At 42.6% G+C, this 16,935-nt stretch overlaps 1 protein-coding gene across 1 annotated transcript in view; it reads left to right on the top strand.

The window, feature by feature from the left end:
- Positions 1-16,155, top strand: part of ADCY8 (adenylate cyclase 8) — a 190,180-nt gene extending 174,025 nt beyond the window's left edge. The window contains exons 14-17 of the mRNA XM_019552871.1: positions 4,059-4,205; positions 11,662-11,754; positions 13,999-14,113; positions 15,590-16,155. Of these exons, the coding sequence (XP_019408416.1) occupies positions 4,059-4,205; positions 11,662-11,754; positions 13,999-14,113; positions 15,590-16,077 (843 nt within the window). The 3' untranslated portion in view covers positions 16,078-16,155. The remainder of the gene's footprint in view (positions 1-4,058; positions 4,206-11,661; positions 11,755-13,998; positions 14,114-15,589) is intronic.
- The last annotated feature ends 780 nt before the right edge of the window (positions 16,156-16,935 follow it).

The raw sequence follows: 16,935 nt of genomic DNA, 5'->3' as shown, positions 1-16,935 counted from the left end.
TAAAGAATCCTGATTCCAGACCTCTTTCCTGTCAGACAACACCATTTCACAAATGAGGTCATCACTCTATCAGACAAAGATATAGCATGTTCCAGTTTCTGGAACAAACACAGAATGAAACACATTCATAATAGAACCAAGGTGCAAATTTTTTAATGTTGCAGCAAATCATAGAAAATGAGGGTTGGCAGGGACCTCAGGAGGTCACACCTAGTCCAAGCCTCTGCTCAAAGCAGGACCAACCCCCACTAGATCACCCCAGCCAAGGCTTTGTCTACCCAGGTCTTAAAAACCTCCAGGAATGGAGATGCCACAACAACCTCTCTGGGTAACCTGTCCCAGTGCTTTACTACCCTCCTCCCCCTGAGAGAGCTTTTCCTAATATCTAACATAAGCTTTCTTTGCTGCAACTTGGGACCGTTGCTCCTTAACCAGTAGGCCTGTGCAAGTCAGCAGTGGTCTGATCCAGCTTCAGATCCGGCTGCTTCAGATGGCTGCGATGCAATTGGGACCTCAGGACCGGGTTTGCGCCTCCATCCGGCCGAAGCTTCAGAGCCGCCTTGGAGATCCAGCCATAGGGTATAATGGGGAATCAATGAAGTATCTATAACTTTGTTGTTTGTTGTCCCATTTGGATGAACTTGCAGAGATGGAGAGCATAAAATCTGCCAAGTTTCAAAAAGATCAGTGCAGGGGTTTGAGGGGAACTGTACCCCAAATTCTTGAAAGCCAAACTCATGTCACAGCTGTGTGTTACAACACAGGGAGTGAAAACTGCAGGGCTGGTAGCTCTTACTGAAGCCACAAAACCTGTCGAGTTTCAAGGAGATCGGTGCAGGGGTCTGGGGGGAACTGCACCCCAGCTGCAGACAAGCAACTGTGCCATGGGTGACATTGCGCGTGGTAAGGTGCAGCGAGGTGACAGCTGCAGGGATGGTGGCCCCTGCTGTAATGCCTGCCAGCTATCGAGGAGATCGGTGCAGGGGGGAATCTGGGGCCCTGCACCCCTAGCTGCTGACGGGCAAAACTGGTGCCAAGACTGTGTCCGTCTTGGGGCAGTTGATTGTCTGTATTGAGTCTTTCCTCTCCTTAGCCTGGTTTTGTAGGTGCTAATTGCTGCTCATTTGGTCGTTATGTAGTAGCTGGGTCCTGGGTATTGAGCTGGTCCCTGAGTGAATCATGAGTGATTGATGGGTAACTGGGAACACAGCAGCTCAGCCCCCTCCCGCCCCAGGACAAACACAGTCAGTCCCACAGCACCCATGGCACCAGTTTTGCTTGTCTGCAGCTTGAGGGGCAGGTCCCCCCCAAACCCCTGCACCGATCTTCTTGAAACTTGGCATGCTTTGTGGCCTCAGCAACTGCTACCACTCCTGCAGCTTTGACCCTTCTGTGTTGTAACATGACAGGAGTTTTGCTTTCAACAATTTGGGGTACAGTTGCCTCAAAACCCCTGCACCTATCTTCTTGAAACATGGCAGGCTTTGTGGCCTCAGTAAGAGCTACCACCCCTGCAGTTTTCACCCCACTATGTTGTAATGCCTACATGTGACATGAGTTTGGCTTTCAAGAATTTGGGGTGCCATTGCCCTCAAACCCCTGCACTGATCTTCTTGAAGCTTGGCAGGCTTCATGTGCTCTGAAGAGTCTACCACCCCTGAACATTTCATCCAAATCAAACAAAAACCAACAAAGTTATAGCTATTTTATTGTTTCCCCATTATACCCTATGGCCAGATCTCCGAGGTGGCTCTGAAGCGCTTTGGGAAGCCAAATGAGGCCGGCGCTTGCACCCAGACGTGCTGCTTCAGTCCCTGGAGCCTCCAAAGCTTCTCCGGATCCGAAGCTCTGTCTGAAGCCTCGCAGAGCCCTATTAACCAGTTGATCCCCAGTTTGTACTGGTGCATGGGATTCCCCTGTCCTAAGTGTAAGACTTTGCAGTTGTCCTTGTTGAACCTCATGAGATTTCTTTTTGCCCAATCCTCCAATTTGTCTCGGTCACACTGAATCCTGGCCCTACCCTGCAGCCTGGATCATACCAAAAGCCTTGCTAAAGTCAAGGTGTATCACATGCACTGATCTCCCCACATCCACAGAGCCAGTCATCTCATCATAGAAAGCAATCTATTTGGGCAGGCATGACTTGCCCTTGGTGAATCCATGCTGACTGTTCCTGATCACGTTTTTCTCCTCCAAGTGCTTAGAAATGAATTCCTTGAAGATCTCATAGATTTCATAGACATCAGGGCTGGAAGGGACCTCGGAAGATCATCGAGTCCAGCCCCCCGCCCAAAGGGCAGGAGGTCATAGGATCCCAGCAAGATAAGCATCCAATTTGCTCTTGAAAGTGTTCAATGTAGGTGCTTGAACCACCTCCGATGGCAGGCTGTTCCAGACCTTGGGGGCTCGGACAGTAAAGAAATTCTTCCTTATGTCCAGCCTGAAACAGTCCTGCAGGAGTTTATGACCATTCGACCTCGTCATTCCTTGGGGCGTTCTGGTGAACAAACATTCCCCCAGATCCTGGTGGTCACCCCTGATAAACTTATAGGTGGCCATCAGATCACCGCAGAACCTGATCAGGCTCATGATTTCATCTGCTCCATGATTTTTCCAGGGATTGAGGTGAAGCTGACCTGTCTGTAGTTTCCTGGATCCTCCTTCTTCCCTTTCTTAGAAATGGGCACTGTATTTGCCCTTTTCCAATCATCTGGGACCTCTCATAATTGCCACCAGTTTTCAAAGTTAATGGCCGATGGCTCTGCAGCCAACTCCTTCAACACCCTTGGGTTCATTGCATCCAGCCCCATGGACTTGTACATATCCAACTTTTCTAAATTGTATTTAACCTGTTCTTTCACCACTGTTGGCTGCTTACCTTCTCCCCAAACTATACCGCCCGGTGCAGTAGTTTGGGAGCTGACCTTGCCTGTGAAGACTGAGGTGAAAAAGGCATTGAGTACCTCAGACTTTTCTGCATCCTCTGTCACTAGGTTGCCTCCTCCATTCAGTAAGGAACCCACTCTTTCCTTGATCTTCCTCTTGCCATTTGCATACTTGTAGAAATCATTCTTGTTACCCTTCATAGCTCTTGCTCACTTCAACTCCAATTGTGCTTCACCTCCAACCTGTGTCTGGATTTCATCCCTGCATGCTTGAGCAATATTCTTCTACTCCTCCATGGTTGTTGGTCCAAGTTTCCACTTTTTATTAACTTCCTATTTGTATTTTAACTCACTGAAGAGTTCCCTGATAAGCCACGCTGGTATTCTGCCATACTTGCTAGTCTTCCTGCGGACCGGGATGGTTCATTTTTGCAACCTCAGTAAGGTTTATTTAAAAGACAAAGAAACCTGGACTCTTGTTCTGGACTCTTTTCCCCCTCAGACTGGCCTCCCACAGGATCCTGCCCATCATGGATCCTCCCTGGAGATCCTGCACAATGACCAAGAATTGTGGCAAATTCCCTGTCACCAGCAATTTCTAAATCCTTATCAGATTTTTGTACTAGAGAACTTCTTTAAAAAAACAAAGGAATTAATTCAGAGATATCCCATGGTCTGTATTTTATGTAAAAGGTTAGACTAAATGTTCACACTGGTCTCTTTGTCCTCATAATCAGTAAATCTACACATATATTATCATTTCAAAGAAATCATGAGATTGGATTAAAATCATGTGCTCTTTATGTGGTATTCTTTTTATTGGCATTTGAGTCTTTAGGGGTCAAGTTTTCAAATGTTTCTGGAAAGCTAGATATTTTCATTAGTATTTTTTTACAGTCACGTAATTCCTAGAGCTTGGGCTTTAAGAAAAACTCCAAAACGTTGCATTTCAAGACAGAATTGAAAGTATTGGTGAGAGTTGGTGATCTCATTGAAAATCCATGTAGTCACTAATATGTAAGAAATGCCATGTCTTCAACTCACTTCTACATAAATAAAATTACAGAAACATAGGTGGTTATCTGCAGACAATTCACTTCTTATCCCCGGCCATCATACCTAATGGTATAAATTTCCACTACAATTTATGTTTTTCCTCTGTTGTTCCTTTAGGAATTGTACTCTCAGTCCTATGATGCTGTTGGTGTGATGTTTGCTTCCATCCCTGGATTTGCTGACTTCTATTCTCAGACTGAAATGAATAACCAAGGAGTAGAGTGTCTGCGTTTGCTGAATGAAATTATTGCAGACTTTGATGAGGTAATGTGGGCTATCAGAGAGGGGACTCGATAGAATTTAAATAGCAAGCACCTAAATCAGTAGGTATAACATTTGTACCAGCACAAATATTGACATTTTTATGCTATTTCTGGCTAGAAACTACTACAATTACTGTTTAGTCAAAATGTTCGTTTTCCTGTACGGAGAATGCCAAACACTGATCTTAATTATGCCAGTAAGGTGAAAAATAGAATCAAAGGAGTTCCTTAGATCTTTACCTGTGTAATTGAAATGATCTCTTCTAATATGCCTAGATAAATAGATAGATATAGAATATATTGTGATGTGAAAGAGTAAGACAATGGAGGTATTTGCTACAAAAGAGTAGTCCATCTTGTATGAAATATAGACGTTGTTTTGAAGATTTTGGATTTTATGGACATAAGGAATATGAAAGCCAAAATAATGGTCAGAATCAGAACAAATACTCAGATTCATAGAGTCATCTTCTTCATCTTCTTGAAAGAAGATGGTAGTTGAAGGATTGAGAGGTTGTTCTGTTTGGATTGAGGATTTTGTCTGATCAATAAGTAAAATATAGGTTCATTTAGTTGAAGTAAGCTTCTTGGTGCAAGTAGCTTGAGTTCACTTAGTTGGACTAAGCTGGTTGGTGAAAGTAGTGATTGCTGAGGTATAGGTAGAAAAAAATGAGACGAGGACTTAAAGTGTAAAAGGGACAAATTTAGGTATCATCTCCATAGGAAGGATAAACAGGGTTGATTTCAGTGAGGAAGCCAAGGGGGGATAAGATATGCAAGAGGAAAAAAGTCCATCTAGCTCTAACCTCAAAAGTTTTGATGGCACAGAAGTAACCACTGCCAGTTGTGAGCAAGGAGCAGTTGGAGGGTAGAGTGAGAACAGGGAGCAAGCTGTTCAAAGTTATCACAGACTCTGCCAATCAATTAATAGGGATGCCAGAGCAGATGGTATTAAATCCTGCAGTGAGCTCAGGAAAAAAATGAAGAGAACTGAAAGGTGGCTGAGACCTGAGAAGATCTTTAATTTCACGAAGAAAGAGCGTTTAAGTACTGTGGAGTGGGTAGCAACTGGTCTGGAAGCTACCCTGTATAGAAGATTTCTCCGTGGGGGCTGCAAAAGGGTTTCAGTAGGTTGTGAATGCCCAGCTCTTTCCATTTCACTAGACAGGAGAGGGTCTAGATTCCTGCTGGAGAGCCAGGGTCAGCTCCAGGATGGCAAAGCTTGAGAGCTCCTGTCCAAAACATTGTTTTTTGGAAAAGCGACTTCAGAAGGTTCAGAAAAAAATCATCTCGCCCCAGGATTTGCTGAGGAAGGGAAGACTGGAGACAAGTCTGAGGCCTGATGAGGGAGAACATGGAGACAGGAATCAATTGCTGCCCTTTCCTGATCTTGTGGGCGCTGAGGAAAGTCCCAAAGGATATTGAGTGGTTGCTGATTGCTGAGACCCTGTATTTGGGAGTCAGGAGGGGATGAAGTGATGAAGCCAGGAGGAGATGATTTAATTCCATATCGGGGGATGTAATCAATAAACTGGGTCTGAGATCTTCAATGCCCTTAGACACCCAGGCCCATGACAGCACCCACCACTCTAAGTTGGGTGCCTACACATGAAGAGAGTTCAGTATCTCAGTATCACAAAAGCCAGAGTGCTGTGCAAGGAGCTTCCCAAGATAACCAATGGGAAATTCCGATGAGGGATATATTTTAAATCCCACTCTTCTCAGTGTGGGCACCTTATTGAAGATCAAGGAGGGGTATATCCTTCCACTCAGGATTTCCCCAGTGTCCTGGCAGCCAATGTCCCTGGATCCTAATTCCTAGAGCCAGTTCCCAAGTCCAGATAAAAGTGAGTGGCTTGGGCAATGGTTTAGTGAGCCATCTATATGTCGTACCCCTTCCCTTCAGATGTACTCTTGAGTAAGCCCTTTCTTTCAGAGATCAAGGATGGACATCACCTTTGATTCCATAGTGGTGGTGCCCCATTTCATCCAAGAGCTTGGTGGGTAGAGCTCTCACCCAGCCTGTGCAGGGCTTGGATTTAATTCCCTCCTCTGGCTAAGGAGACTGAAATCCACATCCTCAGCCTCTACGGCGAGTGCCCTCGCCCCTAGGCAAAAAGTCAGACTTCCTCTCACTCTCCTCTTCTAGCCAATGAGTCTTTTATTATTCTGCAATTTGGAATACTTTCAGTGTCATTATACAAACACCTCACAGCTCCTGACAAATTCACGCTCTGCTAGAAGTGTTATCTCCATTTTACAGATGGGAACCTGAGGCATAAACACTTCCAATGCAGTTCAAGAACAGAAATTGGGACCCATTTCTGAGTCAAGAACAGAGTCTTAATGACAACACCTCCCCACAGCCCAAGAGGGGAGACTTAGAGACATAGATTTTGACTTTGAGGTATTTACCAATTGTAATGTCTTAGAGAGAGAGATGGATCTGGGGAAAAGTTGCTAGATTACTATAGAAGACAAGATTAAGGCTGGGTCTGCAGAAATGGTTGATGGGGTACAAAAATCACTGTGGTAAGGTAGAGAACATGATGGAGGACTAGGGGAACAGTGTGTTGTGTTTGCACATTCGGACGTAGCATAACAATATTTCCAATACTGTTCCTTCATGGCAAGGACTGTCACTGCTAAGCCTCTGCACTGCCATTCCTGTAGGTATAAATATCTGATTTTATACCTAAGCTTTTGCCCAGCTGTCAGTACATTGCTATATTAATGGTTTTGTTTGTCTTTGATCTGATTAAAAACTTCATGGCTCAAAATTTAATGCAAAGTTTATGCCATGAATTAATTTTAAAAAAGCCTCATTATGCATGTAAGTACAATCTTCACATTGCTATAGCAGTGATCATTAAAGACAGCCCTTTCACCAGGAGCCTTAATGAAAAATCACATTCAGGTCCCTGACACCTACTTTCTAATTAATGAAGGCCTAATTAGGGACTGTATTTTGTCTCAGAAATCTTTAGCTGAATAATAGATAGGTTTGGGGTATGGGTATTAAATGTAATGATGTGGTCCCTTGATGGCTGCTAACCTACTTCTGCTGTGGAATATATGAGTTCACTCCAGCTTGACTGTGGTCCATAGCCAAGTGGCTTTAAGTGAACAAGTAAAGAGATTTAATCCTCTTACATGGAGGATGCATACACAAACTTTGCTGCAAGGGGACAGAAGTCATCGTTTCCTATTTTCCGATGCAATATTTCAGAGCGGAAAGTCTTGGGGGAACATTTTCTTGTCAGTATTCATTTAAGGTGGAGGGTACCCATTCCCCTTGAGCTCCATGGTACTTCCTGCCAACATTTTAATACTGCCCCTTGTTTATAGCCTTGGCAGTATGCTGAAGCTGCAAGGCCTGAGAATAGCACTGTCAGCTGTGGAAAAGTGTTGCTTTCTGGTGTTGCTTTAATGAAAGATGGTGGGAAACAATCACTTAGTTGTTAAGAGCCAGAATGACTCAGAGAAATAGCCACTTCTTAGTCAACATGTCTGCACCCTGTGAGGAATCAGACTAGGAGCTGCTGACTTCAGGGGTATTGACTGCAACTCCTTTTAGTCGTATAGAGCCAGTGCATCTGAAAGCAAGACTGATTGTTTGGATGGTGCACCATCCGTAACTGAAAAGATTTTGCCAGTGTGGCATGCTTATCACTGGAGACGACATGTGAGCAAGGCAAAAAATACATCTTGACATTCAGTCTAGGCTGAGTTAGCATCCCGAGCAGGTGGAATGAAAAAAATCCCTGATGGAGTGAGGGAATGTCAGGTCTTTATTTAGGTTGCCATTTTCTCCCACGGGGGGAAAAGTACCTTTTTTTTTTAATTGATATCCCCCCCGCCCACAGTTGGGTTGATATTTTGGTGGCACATGGTTGGGTGTTCTCGGAGAACCTTTGCTCTGTATCCTACATTGCCTCATGGTCCACCAGTCTGACCTTCGGTAGCTGCTCTTAAAACTGTCAGGTTACACAGGCCTCTGTCTAATGGAGCAAGTTAGGAGGCTTTGAGTTCAGGAATGGCATAGGAGTCTTCTAGAGTGATACTGTGTCATTTTAGAACCCATTTGTCTGTGATTATTTATTCTGTATGTATGCACAGGGGTGCCGATAGGCAAATAAACGTGGACACTGCCATCCCATTTTATAGCACCACTTTTCAGAACCTAAAATGAATATTCCAGTAACTCAGTGTTTATATAACAGCAGCCCCCACAAGCTGGGACCAGAGCCAAGCCCTGGTTGCTACAGATGATGTACAAAAGAATCACATATTGACACTGACATTTTTGCTGTTCTGAAAATTGCAGAACTTGGAGTCTTTTTTGAGATCTCTTTCTTTCTGTTTAAAGGGGTCTTGGTATCTTGGTGCTGATAGTACTGGTACTGGTGTTTTTAATAAGGACTTTCTACTTCATTAACCTTCCCCCACACTTCCCCTCCTCTTTACCTTGCAAGGATTTATGCTGTGTTCAACACTGATATGTTATGCTGCCGCAAAGAAGATTATCATAGATTATGATTTAATGGCAGGGTCACACTTTCAGGCTTCACTGATTATTTTGCACTTGCAAAATATGTCCAGGTGCATGCAGATGGATACTACTGAAAACAATCTATCTATCTACATATATATATATATAGAGAGAGAGAGAGAGATTGATCTCAATGTCAAGAAGTGTAAAGTGCTCCACTTCAGGGCAAGAAACCCCCAACACACCTACAGGCTTGGTGGCACCAAACTGACTAGCACCAAGAATGAAAGGGACCTGGGGTAATCATAGACCACAGTATGAATATGAGCCGGCAGTGCAAATATATAGTTCATAGTTTCATAATTGTTAGGGGCTGGAAGGGACCTTACAGATCATCAGGTCCTGCATGTGTGCAGGAAAGACTGCTGGGATCAAATGATCCCAGCAAAGAGGGTGTCAAGACATTTTTTGAAGATTGCTAGGGTGGATGACTGCATATGTATAGATTCATAGATTGTAAGGCCAGAAGGGACCTTGGAAGATCATAAATATTTGAGAAAGCCCACTTGCAGTCTTTGAATGTCACGGATGTCCCATTGATGTTGGATACATGACAAATGCAGAATCAGGAATCAGGATGCTGGTTACTTGTTAGGCAAATGGTAGATGTCAAAACTATGTCCTATTTTTTCTTAAAATTTGTTGAATGCATTAAGAATATTTTTTAAAACTTCCAGACAAAACAAAAAAGATGATTCTGAACTGAGTGTAAACATGATGAACTGAGTGTAAACATGGTAAATTCATTATTACAGTCCACTCATAAAGAAAAACAAGGAAACTGTTTGTTTTAAGCATATAATTAGGACTGTTACAAGAGCAGGCTCTGGGTGGTCTGGCCCAATAGTGAAGGTCAGGAGTTAGAAGCAACCAAGACTGGGATCCCCGGTGATGAACCAATGCAAAAAGCAGGGTCCGAAAGGCAAAAGCAAGAACAGAAAACCAGAAGAAAGGAACCAAAGTAAAAAAACAGAACAGGAGTTAAGAGCCAAAGCCAGGAACTGGGAGTTCAAGAGCAAGGCAATAAGCACACTAGGAGTCTGTTGGGCAGGCTGAAGTCCATGACCAAACATAGACTTCAATATGCAAAGCAGGCATCATATGGTATGCAGCCTGCCATGTGTCAGCTGGCTAGTCAGACTCCATGGATCTGACAAGGATAGACACGAGATATAAAGAAGGTTTAGAAATAACAAAAGACAAAATAGAAGATAATTTATAGAGAAATATCTCAAATCATCTATCAGTCAAACACTTTTATCTTCTTCATAAAGGCATATTTTAGATACTTGTCAGGGTTTCAAATTAGATTTACATATTAAAGGACTGAATGAATGAATGTCTCATGGCCAGATCGTGGAGAGATGGCATCCAAGTTAGGGGGCAGACCCACCTCAGAGGGCTTGAGGTAGGAATCAAGCTGGGGACCAAGATACAGAAATTATGGTCAGCTCATCACCAGAAGGAAACAGCACATACAGAGCATGTTTGGGGAGGGAAACAGCACATACAGGGCTTTTGAAAACAGTTTGAAAAAAACAAAAATGGGTCAAGTTTTGGACTTTCCAACCTTGGAGGGGTGCCAAACACCATATGGCTTTATATTCCCTACATATGAGGCAGTTCAACATTCCATTAGAGACAGATGGTGTGGGATCCATAAATGAGACACAAAGCTTTCAAAACCCCAGATTCTCAGACTGATGTCCAATGTGGTTAGCTCAGTGAAAGTGCATCTTTAATATTATAGCTATGATATGTGCCCTTCTTTGAAACAAGTAATCTCTTTAGAATTTAATCAATGCAAACCGCAGGCACATGAATAAGAAGTTTGCATCAGAGCATATAATACAGGGGTAAGGCTGTGTTAAAGTTTTGCCTGAAGTGGGTTGCATACACACATTCAAATGATCTGGGAGAATTATCTCAAACTCGTTTTCCTGATAAGAAATCTTAACTAAAGACTTCTGAACAGACATTCCAGTCCTGAGCCCATGAAGAGCAGAAAGCTTTCAGTGCTGACAAAGTGCAACCAGCAGGGAGGCTCTGTGTACGCCTGTAAGTGTTCTCTGCAGGCTCCCTCAGTCTGTCTGGAGACAGATGGCAACAGCGCATAGGGCTGCCTTGATTGGCTATCCCAGACTGCTCAGAGTCAGCCTGTGTCTCCTTTCTGCACAATGTGGAGATTGTGAAGGAGGCATGTTCTGCCCCCTGCTTGTCTGAAACAACCAGTGAGTGAAACACTTGTCTCCCTCAAAGGAGGGGCAGGAGCAAAGCATGCTGAGATGTTGAAGGGCTATGTTGTGGTTTCTCTCAAAAGAGAATGTGGACAAAAGTTCAGTCACCCAAGACAAACTCTCCAAGGAGTAATTTAATCTTAGCTGTTCCTGGATTTTTCTCCTGGAGTGGCCATTTTTGCTCCAAGAGAAAAATCCTGAACTTCTCTCTGTATGCTTGTGGTTCCTCCTGGGAAAGCAGTTACTCTTCCAGAAGAAACAGAATATCTATACTTGGCCATGGAGATCACTCTGCTAGGATTTTAAGATTTAGAAACATTTTGGAGCAATTTCTCTACCTCCTCCCCACATTTGTTTATGTTGTTTCATGTGTACAGCAATTATCTGAATGTATGTTAGACTTAAGTAGGTGTGTTTTGTACTATGCCTGATGGGATATACCAGTCAGGCCCACAGAGCATAGCAAAACTTTAAGTTAATTGTTCCAAAGAAGTCCAAGTGAATTCCATGCAGTCGATCAATTACAGAAGATGTTCTGCCAAATTAGACCTTACTTACAATAAGATGTGAGCATAATAAGTTTAGGTCTCTGTCTTTGTATAGTTTAACTCCAGAGAACATTTTGCATCAGGAACTACAATAATGATATTGTGTTTCATTTGCTTTAGTTACTAGGTGAAGAGAGATTTCAAGACATAGAAAAAATTAAAACCATTGGCAGCACATATATGGCCGTATCAGGATTATCACCTGAAAAACAGGTAAGGAATGCTTGAAAACAAACAAAACCAAACAAGCAAAGATGTTGCTGTGATACAGCCCTGCAAAGTAAAGGATAGAAGTGTAATTTTAGCTGTTCAGTATGGTGGTATTTACTAAAAGAAAAGAGATAGTTTGATCTTCTAGCAGTTGCCAATCATGGTTCTTCTCAAAATGAATGACTATTTTATGCTCTGTAGAAGAAATAATGTGTCCTTTCCTCAGCCTTAAATTATAGGGCCAAATTCTTTTTTCTGTCTCACTGATGCAGATTTGGAATAATTTCATTTATATTAATAGAGTTACTCCAGATGTACAGAGGGCAATTCACATTATGTAGTGTAAAAAAAGAGGGCAAGGAATAAACCCAGAGGAAAAGAGGTGGAGACATAGAGGGCACGTCCACACATGCAAGCACGTGCGCGTGCAACAGCTCGAATAGGAGCAGCACAGATTTGTGCCGGAGATTTTTGCTTCAGTGCATGAGCCTGAGCATGCACGTTGGTGTGGGGCAAGTTGTGCCACTTGGGGTAAACTGACCCTGCCCTGCTCCTCCTGGATCTGCAGCAGGTCCAAGAGTGGGGGAAGGTGTCTTCCGGACTGCTTAAGATAATACCATTTTAACATTTAATCTGTTTCAGGGTAGTTTTAGTATACAGGAAAGGACAGATATTTTGTAGCAGCAAAAAAGAGTAACTGAAGTCGAAGTTGAACTATAAGGGGTAACACAGGGTTTTGGCTCCACTGTCTCAAACAGAACGGGTCTTGATTTGCCCTGAGATTTATAAGCATGTGTGCATCACTCCTGTTAATGTCAATGGATTGAGAAGAACACATGTACTAAAGAACGGGCACCTGAAGAATGATGCCGAGAATAAGATCAGTGTCTGAATAGAGTTATTCGATACAGTTTTCTGTGATAGAAAGAGATTAGATTCACTGATCCATGAGTTCATGTCCCATTCTTTGTTTCTACATGATGAGTAGAGCCAGTCATTCACTGGGAATTTTTGGTGTTACTTATTCCAAATAACCAGGCCAGACTCTAAGCAGCCTTCACATTAGTGCCTCCTTTGGGGAATGAGTGCCCTTTCCCTTGGACAACAGCCCCTTCTTTCCTTTTCAGAAGACCCTCTCCCCTCCCATACCAGTGCTCCTTCTCTGTGCTTCAATGACTACAAATGACTGTAGAGGGTTGCAGCCTCTTCCACATGAATTTATTTGGTTCGCTAGGAAAAAGAGAGACAAAGGGAAACAAGGGGTTTTTTGTGGTATATTTTTTAACTAACTTCATAGTTGGAAGAGGTATTAGACAAGCTTTTATGCCCAAAGTGATATTCAGGTTGGGAGAAGAAGAAAGTGTCGCCTAATCAGATAATTACTAGCTTGTGTTAACTCCATATTCAAAAGACATCACCAAAAAAAGCCTTCTTTCTCATACATTTCCTGGACCACTATGGTTACAACAGCACTCCAACCCTACCACCAATGGGCAAACAGGCCACTTAGAAGCCTTAAAATGAGGATTCTCTACATCAGTGGTCTTCAAACTTTTTTGATCACACACCTCTATCAGTAAAAAAATTTTGAACACGCACCCCCAATATATGTGTATTTATATAAATAGAAGTTCTAATATTTTCTTCCCGCACTCCAATGGATCGTCTTGCACACCCCACTTCGGAGACCACTGCTCTACATCATTAGGTGCTGATGGCCTAGCTTGTCTAATTGTTCAACTCATTTTACTGTTCCTAAACAGACCCTTCTGGGACTGGCACCTTTTCGGCACAGAATAAAGGTGCTGCTTCTGCAAAAGGGAATTCTCTGTCCTTTTTCCTTCCTCCATTTCCTTCCTGCTCTCCGTTTGCTTTCCTGCCTCTTGCTCTTACGATCTTTCCTCCTAACCCACATTCTCTCTTTCCTATCCTCACTCCCCTGTAGCTTCTGTAGCTTTATCAATCTCCTGCCTATTCTCATTATTACCCATCAAATTCCTGATGTCAAACAAGGCCTCCTTCTGTATGTCTCAGCAAGGCATCTCTGTACTGAAATACATAAACAGCACAACATAAATGGAAAGTGTTACCTCCCCATTAACACTGAACTACCTCTCTGGGACTAATAGGGCATGTTGAGGTTGCTCTTATGAATTATAATTTCATATACTTATCTCTTGAGGGAGAGCTGTTTTACAGACAAATGCAAAATGCATGTAATGAATTCTGTTTTAATTCACTCTTCAGCAATGTGAAGACAAATGGGGACATTTGTGTGCTCTTGCTGACTTCTCCATAGCTCTGAATGAAAGCATACAGGAGATTAACAAGCATTCATTTAACAACTTTGAACTCCGCATTGGTGAGTATGGCGTGAGCCCTAGAAAGGAAATGCAGGGTTTGCCAGCATTCAGCTCTACCTAACATGTAATGGAGTTTGGCCAGGTGCACAAGAATTTAGGGGCTTCAGTTATTTTGTCTGGTGTGGTCAGGTGGAATTCATGGTCAGAAATGGAAATCAGAACCCAGGTCCCTTCTAATTGGCCTAAGAGAGACTTAATTTTAGCAATTCTTAGATCTCTTTTGCAAGCCAGGAATGAGTAGCATCAGCAAGCACGCTCTTCAGCACATCTGACAGAGAAGCAATGTAGTGTAGTGGTCTACTCAGGAAATGGGAGACTGATGTACTACCTCCATCAGACCCTGGATGTGACAAGGACGCTCCTTTTCTTCTTTTTCATCTACCTTCCCTGCCTCAACTTCTCCCTCTGCAAAAAGGAAATAGCAGGTTACCCTGACCACTGCAAATTTTCTTTCAGCTTTACACAAAAATGACATACCAGTTCTGACTGGGCCTGTTGGGTCAATAATGTTTTTAAATTGCTGTCATGGGGAACTTGAGGTCATGGGTAAAAAAACAAGTGTGAGATACAGAAGTGACAGGCTGAATGCAAGGTACATAGCAATAGCGTTCCTATAGCTGACAGTCTGATTGGATTGACTGAGCAGGATCAAAACACACTCAGCAGGAATGTAATCCCTTACAAGTGGTCTTTCCACATTAGAGCAGAAATCTATTGATCAGGCAATTTGGAAAGAAATACATTGTTACAGTCCGTCCTGTAAAGGAGTGTGAGAAAACAGAGAAATGCTCCCTCCAGAGCTGTGAATCAGCTGCCTTTTATCAGAATGAAATTTATTTTTCAGGTATGTCAATATTTGAAATGTTGACATATTTCAGATATGTCAGATTTTTTTTTCAGATATACAAATAATGACACTTTGACCCCATATTACAGCTTGTCTTGAATTTACTAGTCCTTCTTTCAAGACACGTTTCTCTTGTCCAAGACAGTTGGAAGGTTATAAAAAAACAGAAATATTTATAGGCAATTGCATTATGATGTGAGGATGGTCTTTTCTTTCATGGAACATAAGATTGCAATAAAGCCACATCTTGAGTCTGTAACACTAATACATTTGCCTAGGACAAACTCTAAAAGTTAGTAAATCTGCTTGGAACAAGGACTAGACCTGTGAGATCTCTTTTGTCAGATGAGAACTGATATAAAGGAATGGGGGGAATAGCGTTCCATATCAAGATGATACACGGTGCATGGATATTGAAATCCCACCATGCTGGGTACAGGTAAAGATAATCTAGACAGTGGATACAAAGTTTGATATCCTTTCTGATCCTTATTGCCATCTTTTCCCTTAAGCTCAGAGAAGAATTTGTCTGAAAGAGACTTCTAAAACTTAAGTGCACACTTGACATCTAAAACCCTCATGTGTGAATGTCTAATTCTGTATCCTCTCAATTTTATTTTGCTTATAGGGATTAGCCATGGCTCTGTTGTAGCAGGAGTTATCGGTGCTAAGAAACCCCAGTACGATATCTGGGGCAAAACAGTTAACTTAGCTAGTCGAATGGACAGCACAGGTGTTAGTGATAGAATACAAGTGCCTGAAGAAACGTATCTGATCCTGAAGGACCGGGGCTTTGCCTTCGACTATCGAGGAGAGATTTATGTCAAAGGTATCAGCGAGCAGGAAGGGAAAATAAAAACGTATTTTCTTCTGGGAAGAGTACAACCAAATCCTTTAATCTTACAACCAAGAAAACTGACTGGACAGTATTCCTTAGCAGCTGTTGTATTAGGACTTGTACAGTCTCTTAACAGGCAAAAACAGAAGCAAATCCTTAATGAAAATAATAACTCTGGAATCATAAAGGGACACTACAACCGGCGGACTTTGCTAACTTCCAGTGGACCTGAGGCAGTGGCCCAAGCAGAGGGTGCCGACAAAAGTGAATTGCCATAATCAACATTTGTTTGTGTTCTTTTTTTGTATTTCTTTTATATATAAAATAAATATACCAATAAAAAGGGTTTAATTTTTTTTAGAACAAGTATGATGCTTTTCCTTCTGGTGTGTCGGTCATACAAACCTAAAGTCACCTGCAGTTTAGAGGATTTGCGGGGGATTTGACAGCCTTTCAGCTGTAGTTATTACTTATCTTGTTATAAACTGTATTACCATAGCAGCTGAAGGCCCACGCTCAAATCAGATCAGAGTCCCCCTGTACGATTCGTCTTTCAGACAAATCGTAAGAGAAGTCCCCTGCCTGGAAGAGTTCAGGATACAAATAGGCAAGACAGTTAAAGGTGGGAGAAAAGAAGAAACATTATGCCCACTTAACAGATGGGGAATTGGGACGCAAAGTAACTTGACTAAGGTAAACTATGGCAAAGACACAAATTGAATCCAGATCTCCTGGGCTCTGTGCAGTGCTGTAACCGCGAGAGAGAATCCTTCCTTTGTATGATCATGAGCTCAAATACGCTCAAGGTCTATGAGCTGCTGGCTCTTTGGCCTGTTGAAAATGTGGCTAGTGCAGATAACAAAACCCATCACTTTGATGATGCTCATTTTAGCAATTTGAGGAGAGAGACCAAGTAATGAAGAAGGCAGGAAACTGAAGTACTCCTCTCGCCTCTAGATAGGAATCTCTTTATGCTAGAAGCAAGACATTCCTGCAAAATTGATGGCAGGATTGGGGAGAGCATGCGTTGCTGCTACATACTTACCTCAAACAGGAGATTCTTTGCTCCAGACCGCTTTAATTTGGTGCATTCTACCAGGCCTAATACAGTCCAAAAAAGCAATCTGTAAAATATG

This window comes from Crocodylus porosus, unplaced genomic scaffold (assembly GCF_001723895.1).
Source record: "Crocodylus porosus isolate Cpor-Errol unplaced genomic scaffold, CroPor_comp1, whole genome shotgun sequence".
In the NCBI taxonomy this organism is placed as follows: Eukaryota; Metazoa; Chordata; order Crocodylia; family Crocodylidae; genus Crocodylus; species Crocodylus porosus.
The sequence above is the reverse complement of the archived record's forward strand: the minus strand, read 5'-3'. Positions and strand labels throughout refer to the sequence as shown.